The 15,881-nt window shown below is 47.7% G+C and overlaps 1 protein-coding gene across 1 annotated transcript in view; it reads left to right on the forward strand.

The window, feature by feature from the left end:
* The window catches only part of LOC135915976 (sodium-coupled monocarboxylate transporter 2-like), a 76,605-nt gene extending 62,606 nt beyond the window's left edge, over window positions 1–13,999 (forward strand). Inside the window, exons 14-16 of the mRNA XM_065449155.2 lie at window positions 5,193–5,290; window positions 6,102–6,223; window positions 13,767–13,999. Coding sequence (XP_065305227.2) covers window positions 5,193–5,290; window positions 6,102–6,223; window positions 13,767–13,841 — 295 coding nt within the window. The 3' untranslated portion in view covers window positions 13,842–13,999. The remainder of the gene's footprint in view (window positions 1–5,192; window positions 5,291–6,101; window positions 6,224–13,766) is intronic.
* The last annotated feature ends 1,882 nt before the right edge of the window (window positions 14,000–15,881 follow it).

Consider the following 15,881-nt stretch of genomic DNA (forward strand, 5'->3'; position numbering starts at 1 on the left):
AGTCTTTGTATCGTCGAAGCAGACTTCTGAGCTGTTGCTGCTTAATCACGGGGAGACTTGGATTTATGTTGAAGTCTGGCTCGGGAACTACGGTCGTCGGGGTAGATGCAACAGAATCCGAGATGACGAAGGCATCGCTGGTTTCCTGTATTTCCTCGATGAATGCGATCGTCGTGCCCTTGTTGATGTGCTTGAACTCCTGGCTGAAGTTTGTCAGCAACACTCTCGTGTTTCCTCCGTGCAGTCGAGCGATCCCTCTTGCGACGCAAATTTCTCGGTCGAGTAGTAGACGTTGGTCGCCTTCGATGACGCCTTCTACGTCAGCGGGTGTTTCGGTGCCGACCGAAATAACGATGCTGGAGCGAGGCGGGATGCTCACTTGATCTTCGAGCACACTCAAGGCGTGGTGGCTACAAGGGCGCTCCGATGGTATCGCTTGATCTTCCGACAGCGTTATTGACTGCGACTTCAGGTCGATGATGGCGCCGTGTTGGTTCAGGAAGTCCATGCCGAGAATGACGTCTCGTGAACACTGTTGCAGGATAACGAAGGTGGCAGGGTAAGTCCGGTCATGAATGGTAATTCTTGCCGTGCAGATTCCAGTCGGCGTAATGAGGTGCCCTCCAGCGGTCCGAATTTGGGGGCCCTCCCATGCAGTCTTAACCTTCTTCAACTGGGCGGCGATGCGTCCACTCATTACGGAGTAATCGGCCCCTGTGTCGACTAAGGCAGTGACTGCGTGGCCGTCGAGAAGTACGTCAAGGTCGGTGGTTCTTTGTCTGGCGTTGCAGTTAGGTCGTGGCGTCGGATCACGGCTGCGTCGTGTTGAACTGAAGCTGGAACGTCGCTTCGTCAAGTCGTCTTTCGTCGGTGTAGTCTTGGCTTCCTGACTTCGTCGGGACGGCGGCGTGTCGTCATTAGGTCGTCGAGACGGTTTCTTCGTCGTCTTCGTCGGCGGCGGAGGATCTTCGTCAATTCGACGAACAGCAACCGCACCTCCATCGGTTGCTGCTTTTAGTTTTCCGGATATGGGCTCGCAGAGCGGCCCCGGGCTGGGCCGGTGTATGGTCGGTGCTGCGGCGACAGGTAGCGGCCTGGTGACGGCGAACGGGACGGTCGTCGAGGGCTCCACTGAGTAGCGGCGAGGTAATCGGCGATGTCACGAGGGCGTTCACCTTCCCTCGGGCGCTGTGCGTTCACGGCGAAGCCTCGCAATCCCAGGTCGCGGTATGGGCATCGGCGGTACACGTGCCCGGCTTCGCCGCAGTGGTAGCAGAGCGGGCGGTGGTCGGGGGCGCGCCAAATGTCCGTCTTCCTCGCGTAGGTGCGCTGGGCGACGGGTGGGCGTGCTGGCGGCGGCGGCGGTGGACGACGGAATTGCGGCGTTACAGGGACCTGGCGTTGTCGCGGAGGGGGAGCTTGACGGCGTGCGATGGCGGCGTAAGTCATCGCTTCTGGCTGGGGCTGCGGTAATTGTGGTTGCACCTCAGGAACTCCTAGCGATCGGTGCACCTCTTCTTTCACGACGTCGGCGATCGAGGCCACTTGAGGCTGCGATGATGGCAAGACCTTGCGCAGTTCTTCGCGCACGATGGCCCTGATGGTCTCGCATAAATCGTCCGTGGCCAGTGATTGAATTCCGGAGTAGCTTGTTGGCTTGGTGCGTCGGTCAAATTGCCGGTTCCGCAATTCCAGAGTCTTCTCGATGCTCGTCACCTCACGAAGAAACTCGTCGACGGTCTTCGGTGGACTTCTTACCATACCGGCGAAAAGTTCCTCCTTTACGCCACGCATCAGTAGACGTACTTTCTTCTCCTCGGACATTTCTGGGTCGGCGTGGCGGAACAGACGGCTCATTTCCTCAGTGAAAATCGCGATCGTCTCATTCGGCAGCTGCGCTCTTGTCTCCAGTAGAGCTTGGGCTCGTTCTTTTCGCACGACGCTTTGAAATGTTTTCAGGAAGCCGCTTCGGAAGAGGTCCCACGTCGTCAAGGTGGCTTCTCGATTCTCGAACCACGTCTTGGCGGCGTCCTCCAATGCGAAATAGACATGTCGTAGCTTGTCGTCGCTTGCCCAGTTGTTAAACGTAGCGACCCTCTCATACGTTTCCAGCCAGGTTTCCGGGTCCTCAAATGTGGAACCGCGGAACGTCGGTGGTTCCCTGGGCTGCTGCAGGACGATGGGGGACGCTGGGGCTGCCATTGCGGTTGCCTTGGCCACAATCTTCTTGGTGTTCTCAGGTAGAGGTCCGTGCTCCGGGGGCAGCTGTTGAAGACGGCGGCTTGCTCGGTGGTCCGGGATTACGTTGGTGTTCTGTTCGCGGTCTGGGCTGGGATCACGGCTTGTCGGGGGCGTCCTGTACATGGACGAAAAGCACCTCCACCAGATGTCACGTGGTAGTGACGGTGAAGAAAGAAGCAATAACACAGTAGCAATACTGTGAACGAGAAAACTAACTTTTATTGGGCGAACCTGTGCCCACAAAAACAGGCTACACTTATAGCACAACGATAGCGGCGAACACGGTCGGCGATCGTCGGAAAAACTGATCAGCGGGTCAAGCGCGTCGGCTTTTATAGATCAGTCGTCGAATGTTCCAGATTACCTGATTGGACCCGCGTGTCTTCCACAAAGTTCTACACCATTCATGTCACGCGATGAAATCTGATAACACAAGGTTCGGCGACAACAGACACGCGGATAGAAGCATCGATAACTTTCCAAAAACTTCGGATACATGCAAGCGCGTCCCGCGCTGCGCGATAAGATTTGTTAGGCGGTGAAACCTGGTCGCCCGATAAATATAAATACACGTGTCAATATTGATTGGGTCGCCACGTTCCGAATTTTGTTGATCTCTCGTGGATTCAACGCCGCTCTCTAGATCGACCATTGGAATTCACTCTTAGAGAAGGGAAACTCTGCATTCTACAGTGCAACGGAAATAAGAGTAAATAAGAGTAGCGGTGGCGTTGTGAACTAAAGTATACGACCGACAGATGGCGCTGGAAAAATAAAAACTAATGTTATCATCATTACTAAGTGAGCAATGTGGCCGCAGCTGTAGCGGTTCGTAGGGCTCGTTGCGCTACTAGCTCGCTGGTTTTGGGCGTTTTGTTACCGCTTTCGGGAACCCCGGGTATTCATGTGTACGGCACTGTAACATGACTGCAGATATGTTTATTATGTCGCCAGGTGATCGAGAGGCCTCAAATGACAAATAAAAGAAACGTTTCAAAAGCTTACATCGTTTATTGTCTATGGTGAATGAAGCAGTACATGCTCACAATATTCGTACCGGTCAGGCGGACCTAATGCTGTCAGTCACTGATTTTACAACATACAGAAACATAGAACGCAACCTATTTAATTGAATTGAAAGCTGAAATCGGGCGAAGTTTTCTCATCGTTTACGGCGTGCCGCTAAAGCAGGGAGAACGAAATTTCACACAACTATATTTATGCTGTGCTGCCCTCGTACTTGTAGTTGCATACGTGCTGCTTGACGTGTTTCATATTATGTGTATGTTATGTGCCTTCGGCAATTTCCGCTAGAATAAAACAGGAAACAAGAATTGGTAGGCAAATATATGTGCTGTAAGCAAGGTAAGCTCGAGCTGCACTGTCCCATCGTTTTCATAACACATAGGCGAGGGGCACATAGTGTAGGGGAAAAAGCAATGTTAAATTTCAGAGCACATATTGTCTTCTTATACTTCTGCGGTATATTTAGTGTTCAGGTAATACATTATGGCTTTGGCACAAGTGGAGTACTCCTAGAAAAGCAAGGAAACAAACTTGGAGATACAACAGTGCTTACAAGGACTTCTGCAAATATTGTGTGAATAAACAAGGACACTAAATAAAGATATAAGCAAGCCCAATTAATGCTCACGGATCCTTGTAAAATGCAATTTACCGCTTTATGTTAAAACGAAAACTAGCTTATGTATTCAAACATGCAAAGAGGTTCAATTCAATTTAGTCGAGTTAGAGAGGTGATCAAGGGAAGCCTCAGCCTGGAGCCAACGTTTCAACGCGCAAACATTTTTGTGAGTGCCGCGACGAAGACAAGTTGACACGCTGAGGCTTCGCTTGCTCATCCAGTGTTAATTGGCTGAATGTTAAACCGAACTTACATAGAGCGTATTTTAAAAACTATTTCGGCACATACTGTGCTCAGGTTTGTCATCTGCTGTTAGAAGAGAAAGAAAAAATTGTTTTTAGAGATTGGTATGTTCGAGAAGTGCGGAGTAGGCTGGTTCTTTGAACTTGCCTTTTCTAGCTATCTATAACGGTGCAAGGCTAGCCTGGTTATTGATTTCATAAACTGAACACGAACCATTTGAACATAACAAATGCAAAATAATGCGTGTGTCCAAATCTAATTCTAATGCTAGCACTAACCATCTTACAACGTTCCCTCAGATTTTATCATATCACGTAAATATGTTCGTGTACACATTACATTACAACTTAAATTGGGCCATTAACATAGAGTACGTCATTACCTGTGCTAATTATATGCTCGGGTTCTTACGGTGCAACTTTTACAAAGCACCGCCTACTTTAAAACTACAGCTTTGCAATACTCAAATACCATCGAAACTTGAATATGCATCTGCAACATAGGATCCTGGTCGCCTTAATCTTATTACTTCACTGAAAAAGCTCACCCGTCTTTCGCAATTTCATAAAATTTCCATCACACACACTTCACGACGATTTAATACTGCGGCCTCAGTAAATTCGGAACCGTGTCGGTCATCGCAGTGAAGCAGGAATTGATTCATGTTACACGAAGTATTTCTTTGAATCTTTCATACCACGTACATCTCGGGAATGGACTCACCTTCCCTCAAGTCTCGTAGCCATCTCCGATAACAATCCTTTTTTTTTTTGCCAGACATTAGCTTACATTGTATAATCAAGATAATTATTATATTGCAGTGCAGCAATATTTGGCTTACATGTTCACAGAAGTCTCTACGACAGATAGGTAACGTTTCCTAACTCTATAAATGTTCAAAAAGTGTTTCAGAGCCCCTTTAACGCCAGGTGTTTTTTGTTTTGCCGGATAAAGACCGAAACTCCGCATGCTTGCGTGCACAGCTTTTGAAGATGATTAGAACTGAACTTCATTGTACATACCATGCTCCGTGCTAAACCGCTCGCCTTGTTCACGTATGCAGTGGGATCCTCCGGTTCTACCACATCTCCTTCATGTGGGTCGTGCTAGTCGGCTTCCTCACCCACGTGATCGTCTCGCTGGTCGTCAGTCTCGTGTTTGGTAAGATGTGGACAAGACCGCATTGTTGTGAAATATGTGTGGACGTGTCTTGCGCTGAGACAGAGAGAAAGTCATTTAGCTAAAGGTGCAGTATTCGTGTATTTGAGTCTTTATATTTTCGTTAGCAATAATTCAAACTGAAAAAAAAAGAAAGAGGCCCTATATAGTCGTACCCATTGCTACTAGGTCTAGCGTTTGGTCCAGTGAAAAATTTAGAGAACACGTATAGAACACTGAACTTGTACATCATCCTTAACTAAGTGCCGCTAGTATTTAAACTACTATTAAAATTAATTTTAGTTCTGCAAAAAACTCTGCGTGGCCAGCCCTTTTGCATCTGGACCGCGTTAGATCACCTGGACTACCGATCATTTCAGGGACGAAAGTCCTTGGGCCACGTCCACATGCGCCGCACGCTCAGAAAGCGACACGTGCTTGCTCCCGTTAATGAAGTTTATAAACATCAGTGATCGACTGTTGTGTCTTTGTGCAAATATAGATGAAGCACCGTGTCTGTTAGTTCTTTCTTTCTTTCTTTCTTTCTTTCTTTCTTTCTTTCTTTCTTTCTTTCTTTCTTTCTTTCTTTCTTTCTTTCTTTCTTTCTTTCTTTCTTTCTTTCTTTCTTTCTTTCTTTCTTTTTCTTTTTTCCTTCTTTTCGTTCTTTACAAACCCTAACCCCCTTCCCCCAGCCTAAGGTACAAAGCCGGACATGCATTTGCGTGACTAGCTTGCCTTTCCTTCCTTTTCTTTTTTCTCTCTCTTCCTAATGGCTGTCATGGTTTCTAACGGCAACGACTTCCCTTTGGTGCAGAACGCAACGAGAAGGACTGCGTGGATCCCCCGTACATCTGCCCCTTCATACGTCCATGCATGGGAAACTACACCCGACGCAGTAAGGACGCTGACAACGCACTCGGGGAGCAACTGCCAATGGTTAGTATATCTATTGAGTGCAGTCATTGCTGTAGGAGTGGTGTGTATACCACGTGCCTGCCACTACGAAGTATGCGAACACTGTGTGCATCTTAGCTTGTACACTTAATAAATGGCAATAGGGGTGGGGGGGTGGGGGGCTAGGTTTCAACAGGAGAAACGAAGTTTCATTTTGAAATTATGCATGGTCAAGAGTGAAAGAAATGATGATAACGGTTTACAGCGATAGCAGTTATACCGTGATGAAACAGGTTTTATGCACGCCTGATCGACATTTCAAAGGCGGGAAATACGTTAATCGCGATGCAATAAATTCACCACGTGCCTTCGAATACTATATGTTGCCGCCAAAAGAGCTCCACAGCTAGCCATTTCAGATCCGTGCTTCGTGTACGATACATTATTTACGTATTTGCCTTACCACGTGTTGCTCCTTTGCAAAGCACATTCAGTGGTGGCCTTTCTTTGCAGTTACTTCGCATAGTATACACAACCAACCTGAATATATTTGCAACTCGTGAATCGTGTGACACTAAATCCGCCACCCTATATCCAAATACCCTTCATGCCAACGTGTATCAACGATATCATTTTGGGTTACTTGTACATCGAAACAAGCTTGTTTGGCACACCATGCGCCTTAGCAATCGCAGGCGGAAAGTACAACGACAAACGCGTGCTTGTACTGGCTCTAACGTTCCGACTTCGCCCTTTGTCGTCTCAGCGCTCTCTAGCGCTGCTACTTGTTCTTCTTAACCGAAGCTTTCTTTACCTATAATTCCATGGTTTCGCCTGGGTTGGTCGGCTGGTCGCTGGTCGGATTCTGGCCGAGTTATTTCAATTTCACTCTTCAAAAAAAAATAAAAAAAATAGGAGGGCGTCTGGTGGCGAGTTTCGAACCCCGGCCCACCAACACAGCAGCTTTGTGCTCTAAGTATTAGGCCATAAACGCGCGTATCCTACTCTCCTGCGTACACCAACTATGCCTTTTTGATGATTGCTCCGTATTGATGTTTATGATGTCAATGCTATGGGACATACCCACAACGGGGAGTAGGTTATATATAAAAGAACGACCTCCCTTGATGCATTTCCGTATATATATATATATATATATATATATATATATATATATATATATATATGTATATATATACACGGAATTACATACCAAGCCTCACTCGCAATTTAAGCTGCATGATTGAACAAAACATTAAAGCAAGTAATCCACTGAGGAAGACGTGAGCAAGTGTAAAAAGTGCACGTAATGAGCATCTAAATATATTATGAGCGTAAGAATTCTAGGAAAGCTTCGAAGTCGATTTAAGCAGGGATGTATCATCGCAGACTACTTCCTGCAACTATTGTTCGGGTAATGAAGGAATTGACAGAGTATTGAGCGACATTAAGTGAAACGTTTTTTAAAGGAAGAGTTTATTGTGCGTGGAAAGAAAGCTGTACTGCCTGATGATAGAGTTTATGGAGTAACGAAGTGCGATAGTTAGGAGATTATTTGGAATAAATAAAGCGGACCATGCAGTTCACTATCAATTCGCATCTTTTCGATCACTCATGATTGAATGAAGGGCGGGCTTAGATTAAGCGCTTTCATAAAAAGGAGGACACGTTTGTGGCTCTTCGCCAACCGGAAGGAAAGGCATCACCACTGCATAGAATACGCGGACGCAACTGCTTAGCATATTCCTTGGGTCACCGATGTCATGATTGCGCAGGGCCCCGAATATATGATTGAGTTGCACAGGACTGATAGCCTTCGCTAACTTTAGGTCTGATTTTGCAAAAGCTACTTGCTTTGGTGAAACGTATTCCTTCATCGAAGCCCAGGTACACTGTGTTACGACGAGGAGCTTGACGCAGAGTCAGACTAAAAGCTATAGACGCAGAGGCAGACGAAAAGCTATATACAAGTATATTTGCAGGGAAATACGCCACACTTGGCCAAGAGGCAACTGCCTGCGCTTGCCTCTAATCGTCGTCGTCGTCGTCTTCTCACTGCTCACCTCTTCGTCATTGGAAATACTGTTCCGTAACACTACCCCCGGCGGCAAAAGCACCGTCCCGGAGCGACTAAAGGCCGGACTCGGAAGCAGTGTAGTAGGCCTTGAGCCTACTGATGTGCACGACATCACTAGATGCCAGAGTAGAGGACGAGGTTGAGCTCACAGGAGCAATTTCGTACGTCACAGGCGTCACCTGGCGCAGCACGCGGTAAGGCCCTGCGTATCGCGAAATGAGCTTTTCTGAAAGTCCGACGTGACGAAAGGGCGACTGCAGGAGCACGAGCGCACCAGGCGAAAACTGTACGTCACGATGGCGGGCGTTGTACTGACGCTGCTGAGTGGTTTACGAGTCCGTCATTCGAGCACGGGCAAGTTGGCGTGCATGGTCGGCGAGGGCGATGGCGTCGCGCGCATACTCGCTTGTTCAGATAGAAGGAGGAGGAAGTGCCATGTGTCATATATATATATATATATGTGTGTGTGTGTGTGTGTGTGTGTGTGTGTGTGTGTCCCTTGACGAGTTATGATGGATTTGTCAGTAAATATGTAAAAGTGATATACATTGACTTTTATTCCGAAGGACAACATGGCTCCACTGACAAAGTAAAAGTGGCACAATCATCTTTTCTGTATCTTCTACTCTACCGAGTCCTCGCATAATTACAGAGCCAGTAAACCTCAATTTATTCTACTTACATCTTGCCGATTTCTTTTTCATTATTAGAATGGAATCACCGGCTCGAATAAGATGTACAGTCGCGGACAGAATATTATGGACCATGAAATCTAAGAAAAAGCTGAATATCTCCGCAACCTCACAACGCAATCTGGTATTTGCATTTTGGACCTCGACTAGAATATGCTAACAATGTTGTCGTGGGCAGTTTTACTGGTTACTGCTACAGGCTGCTCGGGAATCGAACGTTTTCGGAGATCCCGTGGTCCATTTTATTCTGTCCGCGACTGTACTTGTTCATTATTCATTACAAAGAAGGAAAGCCTATTATTTTACCGTTGCTGTCAAAACGAACGTTCCTTCAAATATGGCATTGCCTTTTGTCAAGTGTTTGTGTGCATAAAAAGGCTCATCGGATAGAAGTAAAATGGAGTGAGTGTGCAATAGGGGGGAGGGGGGTTCAGTTTACCTATGACTCATTTCCGCGTTCTTTTTCCCGCAGCGTTACTGGAAACAATTGGCAAAAGCAAGTCGGGTACACAAGAAGTGTGCACCGTTACTGAAGGAACACAAACAAACAAACTCTTTCGCTAAGGTGCCGTAAACCAGATGGTGGTTGGCGCTTGCGGTGTGTCGTTTCATCTCCCTTTTTTCGCTCTGTTTTTGGCGTCACATTCTTCGTTTGTACGTTCGCTGTGTCGCATGCATTCGGTCACCTACAATTTGGCGTCGTCAGCGCATGCCTTAAAAGCTAACTGCAACAAAATCCTGGGCCGCATAACAAGTGTATACATATACAGCAACCACGGAGAAAGTTTTGTATTTGAAGTGCGGGTCGATGAATCTCGAAAGGCTCGCAAGAGCAGATGTTTTCGATACCCACACTAAAATTGGCGGAACGAATATCACCATTATTGTCGCCGGTAAAGCATTGAATCAATCTATAGCTGCACAATGTATTGCCACAGTCGAAGCGAATTACGTATGAAGCTTGAACTGCTGTGGGGTTCCCCTTTAGCGCTTCCATAGGAACACTCGGCGCCATCTAGCGCTGCCGCTGCGAAGCTTCCGCGCGCCCTCTGAAATGCATGGCGCGTCGGTGCGTGCGAACGCTGATAACTGCGTCATGCGCCAACCAGGTTACTCTCTCGCGCTTCATTCTGGACGTGCTCCGCCATCTAGTGGCACTGCTGAGAAGCCGGCGCGTGGCCTCCGAGACTAGAAGCGTGGCGCGCTGGTGCCCGCGAACGGTGAGAATTGTTCCCTCGCTTGTCGCATACCCACTGGTACATAATCGGTCACCCAACTTGGCGAGAGCTTTAACGAAGGAGGGCACATAGCCGATACATTCGCGGCGCAGCTCGAAAGCGTTGGCGTGAACGACGTTCGATGAAAGCGGTCCATACGCAGTCTCCTAATGCATCGGGTTGTTGTCCTTAAGGAACCACTGCGATGTCGGTCTGGTTCCGCCCAGCATCGGAGAAATTTAAGGGTGGTTTTTCGTCATTGTGGAGCGGCACATCCCCACTGCCACATGCCTAGTTACCGAAGTTGACGTCGAGGAGGTTCATTGAAAACCAGCACATGCAGACCGAGTGGCACATACTAATTCCAAGAGGGCTGCCTACCCAGTCCAAAATACACAGTGACCCATGTTTGCGTGAAAGAGGTTCGTTGAAGACCGGCACATCTATGACGGCATTGCCACATAGTCAGTGACCCAATTTGGTTCGATGTTTGGTTTGGAACCGCGTTCGCTTAGCCCAGCAGCCCGATTCACGACCCATTCTGCAACGGGCTACTCTGTGACACAGAGTAGCCACAGAGAGGGCTACTCTGTGACACAGAGTAGGCGAGAAAGCGCTTAGATACAAACACAGATATGTACATAAATAGCTAGCCCCCGGAAAGTGCGAGAAGGGCCCTAAGAATGCTGACGCTTTAAAAACGTCGTTAATACTGCTAGCCGGAATTGGCGGACGACTTATAAAGCGCGGTTCCGCGACACGGCCTCCGGTATTATGTGCCGCCCGCGGTTGACCGCAGTGGGCTGAGAAATCTCGGAGGCGACTTGCTTGACTTATGTCGTATCGACTTACGACCTAGAAGGATTAAAAAAAATATTTCTAAAGTGGAGGGGGCGCTCTTCAGGTGAGACCAGCGCCGCCATGGGCATGCAGAAAGCTTGGCGGCCGCCGGATTGTGGGCAGTGACTGAAGAGCGCGGTGATCTTTCCTGGATGCGCCTCCGCACCACCTTCCCATGCGTACACCCCGATTGCAGCGAGCATGGTTCAATCCTTCGTGTTGGATTGAACCAATCTTGCCGCACCCAAATTTATGTCGGCAAACCCCCAAATTTTAAGTTGGCTCACGCCCAGTCATCAACGAACATTTTTTTAACTGCGCGAATAAACGATCACAGAGAAAGCACACACATTCACCAATATTGAAACTTATTTGCCTGGAGTTGATGCTTACATTCATTTCTGCTTAAAACTATAGAAGAGTGGAATAAACTAAATTCAGAAATATCAGATGGTACACACAATAAGGCATAATTTTCGAAGAGGAGTTAGAATCGCTGATGGTTTAATTTTAATTTCACGCTTCTTTATTTATTTCTATGAAGACCTGCATTACGGTGCATTATGTTGTTTATATGCTGTTTGTATGTTTTGGTCACTGTGTTGTTAAAATGCCCACGCTGTAGCAGCCCGAAAGCGCTCACGGTAATGAAAAATAAAGAAATAAAGAAAGATAAACATTTCTGCCACAATATTTGTACATAACACTATAGTTACGAGAAATGCGGACTAGAAACGTTCCGTTAAATGCATTGCTTTTCTTTGTTACATATTCACATCCTGTATTTTTTTTACACAGTGCAAGAACATAATAACTACCCGCCGCGGTGGCTTAGCAACTATGGTGTAGTGCTGCCAAGCACGAGGTCGCGGGATTGAATCCCGGCTACGGTGGCTGTATATCCATGTGGGCGAAATGCAAAAACACCCGTGTTCCGTGCTTTGGAGGCGCATTAAAGGTGGTAATAATTAATCCGGAGTCCCTCACTACGGCGTGTCTCGCAAATAAATCGTGGTTTTGGAACGTGGAGCCCCAGAGTTCAGAACGTATTAACTGAAACAGCAATGCATTGCTCTGTTCGATGTGGCCTCTGGCACCAAACGAAAAAATAAAATCAATATCGTCGCGTTGACACAGCACAAGTGTATAGGCTTTGCTTTAACGTATAAATCCGTCACATTTGAAACCATTCGACTTTTCAGTTTATTTACTTTTAGTTTAATATCGAACGCGATTTAATAAATATAGGGATACAAAAAGAACATTTGGAGGTCGCTTAAGCTTCGCCTTTGAGTGGAAGTCGATAGCATTTGTGGAAGGCGGTGCGCGCAGAGATAGGCGCTGTAGCCACGCTTTATTTAGGCTGACCAGCCATGGTGCAGCGAGACGTACACCATGCGGCCGATAATAAAGGCTTGTACCAATCGTATCAGGTCGTTCCTTTTCATTCCCGTGTTTTTGGCGGCAATGCGAGAGACGAGCCTTCCTATTTGATTATAGCTTGGTTGCTGAGGCGTTGGTTAGTATCTGTTTTTTACGGTCGCGTTGTATACGGAGCCCCACCTAGGCCTCATAGGCTAGAGCACGCAGGGTTACGGGGTGTCCTTTGACCTCCAGCGTGATGAGGTGCGTGCTCTCCTGAGTCGTTCGGCGGTGCGTAACGGCACCTAGGATGAGTAATTCTGATTTAGCCGGCGAACTCAAATGTCATTTGTGGGAGATGGCGCTAAGAGGTAGCCGCCGTAGCCGCGGTTTACTTAGGGCGGCCAGCCATGGTGCAGCGTGGATTTAGAGAGCGGCCGACATTGCGGCCGCTCAGGTCGAGCGCGCTAGCGTGTTCCATTCTCGCGCTACCTGCACACAAGCTCTTCTTCTTCTTCCTTCTCCTCCTCTTCTCCTTCTTCCTCTTCTCCTGCTTCTTCTTCCTCTTCCTCTTTTTCTTCTTCTTCTTTTCCTCTTCTTCGCCTGCTTTGGAGGCCACAGTTGCGCTGCCACGCATTCAAAGAACCCTGACTGCTTCTCACGCTTCCCGGCAAATGCAGCCTTATGGGACCGTAATGTATACCGGGAAACGCTGGCGACGAACGCTATGCACGAGTGTGAGTTTGCTGATAGAAACGCGGCCTATTACGTGGGCTGATGTCGGAAGTACGTAGTGCAAAGACGAGCCTCACCCCCCCCCCCCCCCCACCAAAAAAAAAAAAAGGTTGCGCCATTTTCATGTTTCTATTACCGTTTCACACATTTAGTATTTTAGTGTGACAAGATGTTACAAAAAAGGCATGCGTTGTCGCTGTTTTGTTTCATGACATTGTTTGTGGACTATCATTCTGAAAATCCCGAGGAATAACTTTGTCAGGAATCTAAGGCAAGGTATGAGCAATCTGATTGTTATAGAACGGTGTGGTAACATAACCCACATATACCGCATGTTACATAGCAAGGCGTGGCATATATATATATATATATATATATATATATATATATATATATATATATATATATATATATTATATAGGGGAATTTCCACTCACATTGACGACAGTACCAATACTCGTTTTTCTGCGACACGGTGCCCTTAACGTTATCGCTTTAAAAAAACGAGTATTATTGTTGTGGAGATTAAATATGTGGAAGTTCCCGGCGTATTTAGTATCATATGATAACAACAACGCTCGCAAAATAATCAATGTGAAAAGCCACATCAGCGTAGCGGCTTGGTTTTGCAGTAAATTCTTGCCTTTTCCTGCATTGAACAGGACGGGACGGCCCCAACTGAAATCTGCGAGCTCATGTTGGAATGGCAGCAGCCTATCAGATCCACCAGTGCCTAGAACCACAGAACCACAGCGCACAGTGCCAACTTGAAATGTCATCGAGCCCCACTGTTTCATTTCCATCATGTATTGCTTTTCTTTCACGCGGACATAAAATGTCCACACACGTTTCAAAATGTCTGGCTTCGTGCTTCACGCCAATGGAAAATAAAGAAAATCTGCTCATTGTCACTTCTTTGCTTTACTGTGACAACGAAGTTTCACACCCTGAGGACGTCATTGACTCAGTAGGGCGCCAGCTGGCTCGTACAGCACCCACCCAGCCTGGACCCCCCAAGAGACGGGCTCCGATTCCTTACGTCCCCGGCATAAGCGAGACTCTTGCACGCGTCCTGCGGTCATATGACGTGCAGGCTGCGCACGTGCCCTCCCGGAAACTTAGACACGAGCTCGTGCATGTGAAGGACCCTTTGGAAAAGGACAAGTTCTCAGGCGTGGTGTATGTCGTTCCGTGTGCGGACTGTCGGTATGTATATACGTCGGTGAAACCGACAACTTCAAAACAAGACTTAAGCAACACATGAATGACGTCCAAAACGACACGTTGCATCGAATGCCTTGGCCGAACACTGCGCAGCCACATCACATAACATTAACTGGGAGAAATCTCGTGTGATGGCCAAGGAAAGAAATCATTCTTCGCGTCTTTATCTTGAGTCCCTAATCATCCAAACCACGGCGCACACTTTTAATCGCAACGAAGGCAATCTGCCGCCCATGTATGCCAGGTGCCTTAATCATGTTTTGAGACGCGCATAAAAAAGGGCGCCAGCTCTGCCGCTTCTTTCATTGTGAACAAGGCTCCCGTGGGGGAGCCGAAACGTAAATAACTCCTTTAAACCATTTTGGGTCGGTGTCCAGACCTCTTCCTTTTAAGTACGAAGTTTTGAAAGGGCCTCTATATCCCCTCTGACATTATTTAAGGCAGCTTGAGTAGACAGGCGCGTCGTGCACAGAATGCATTGACGATAACCTTTCGCGAAAATGGTATCGATGCGCGCAACGGGAAAGCCACAAATTAATCAAGCTGATGTCCCTAGATAAAACACGTTTACGAGATAGTGACACCGCACTCTTCACTCTCGCGCTTACTCCCTCTTTTCTACTTCATTCGAGTCTGTGATTGGTAAATTACTTGCACTTGATGTGCAATATAGCTAGAGGTGATATGTAATATGGCTAGAGGTGATATGATATGTAATAAGGTTCAAAACTAGAGCGCATTCGCTGATCATCTGGTCGGATTCTTGCCGGGAGAAAAAGGCGTAGTCGTAGCCCAGAGATAGGACGGCGTTTTATAGTGTGCTACGGCAGCCGGCATAAAAAAAACTGGCTGTGGCTTAGCTAAGGTTAAGCCCAGGATGCGAAGCATACTAGCCTTTATTTTAACGCGACAGCGTTAAGGAGCTCGTGTCGCAGAAAAGCCGGTGTCGTCGGCGTCGGCTCAGGCGTGTGGCGCTTGCTCAGGCGCACATTTCGTTGTCGCGCCGAACGCTGCGTTGCTCGACGCTCAACGCGTCCGATGCGGGGCGCGTAGTCGCTGCGCCGTAGCAAAGCCACCTAGAAACAGTCTCTGTAGCACGCCGCAACCTTCGCTTCTCATTCCAACGAGCAGCTCTGTCTCCAGGAGGCATCTCACCTCGTGAGTGTCTAGCAGAGGCAAGCGCAGCTGCTTATACACCGCCGCGACGCCGCGAGCGACGGCGCGAGTTAGAGCCCCGTTTCTCCTCTGCCGTGACGTCACGGTGTCACATGGTATTGAAGGCGACACCGCCGCGCCTGAGGAGCTGGGTTGAGCTCTAGTAATATGCTTCGCATAAAAACACGCGGCGCTGTAATAATCTGTATGAGAAGCTCCTTCCTGCTATGTGGAAGCTACTGGCGCCTCGGACAATAGGCTAACACATCGAAATGTTTTCATTCGCGTTTTGTTGGCTGCCACCGACGCTTGTAGCGCAACAAGTGTCCACAGTGTCCGTCGCTGCGCAACAATACGCAGTTGGGGCGTGGTAGCTGATATGCGAATTATATTCACCT

Source organism: Dermacentor albipictus, chromosome 5, assembly GCF_038994185.2.
Source record: "Dermacentor albipictus isolate Rhodes 1998 colony chromosome 5, USDA_Dalb.pri_finalv2, whole genome shotgun sequence".
Classification (NCBI taxonomy): Eukaryota; Metazoa; Arthropoda; class Arachnida; order Ixodida; family Ixodidae; genus Dermacentor; species Dermacentor albipictus.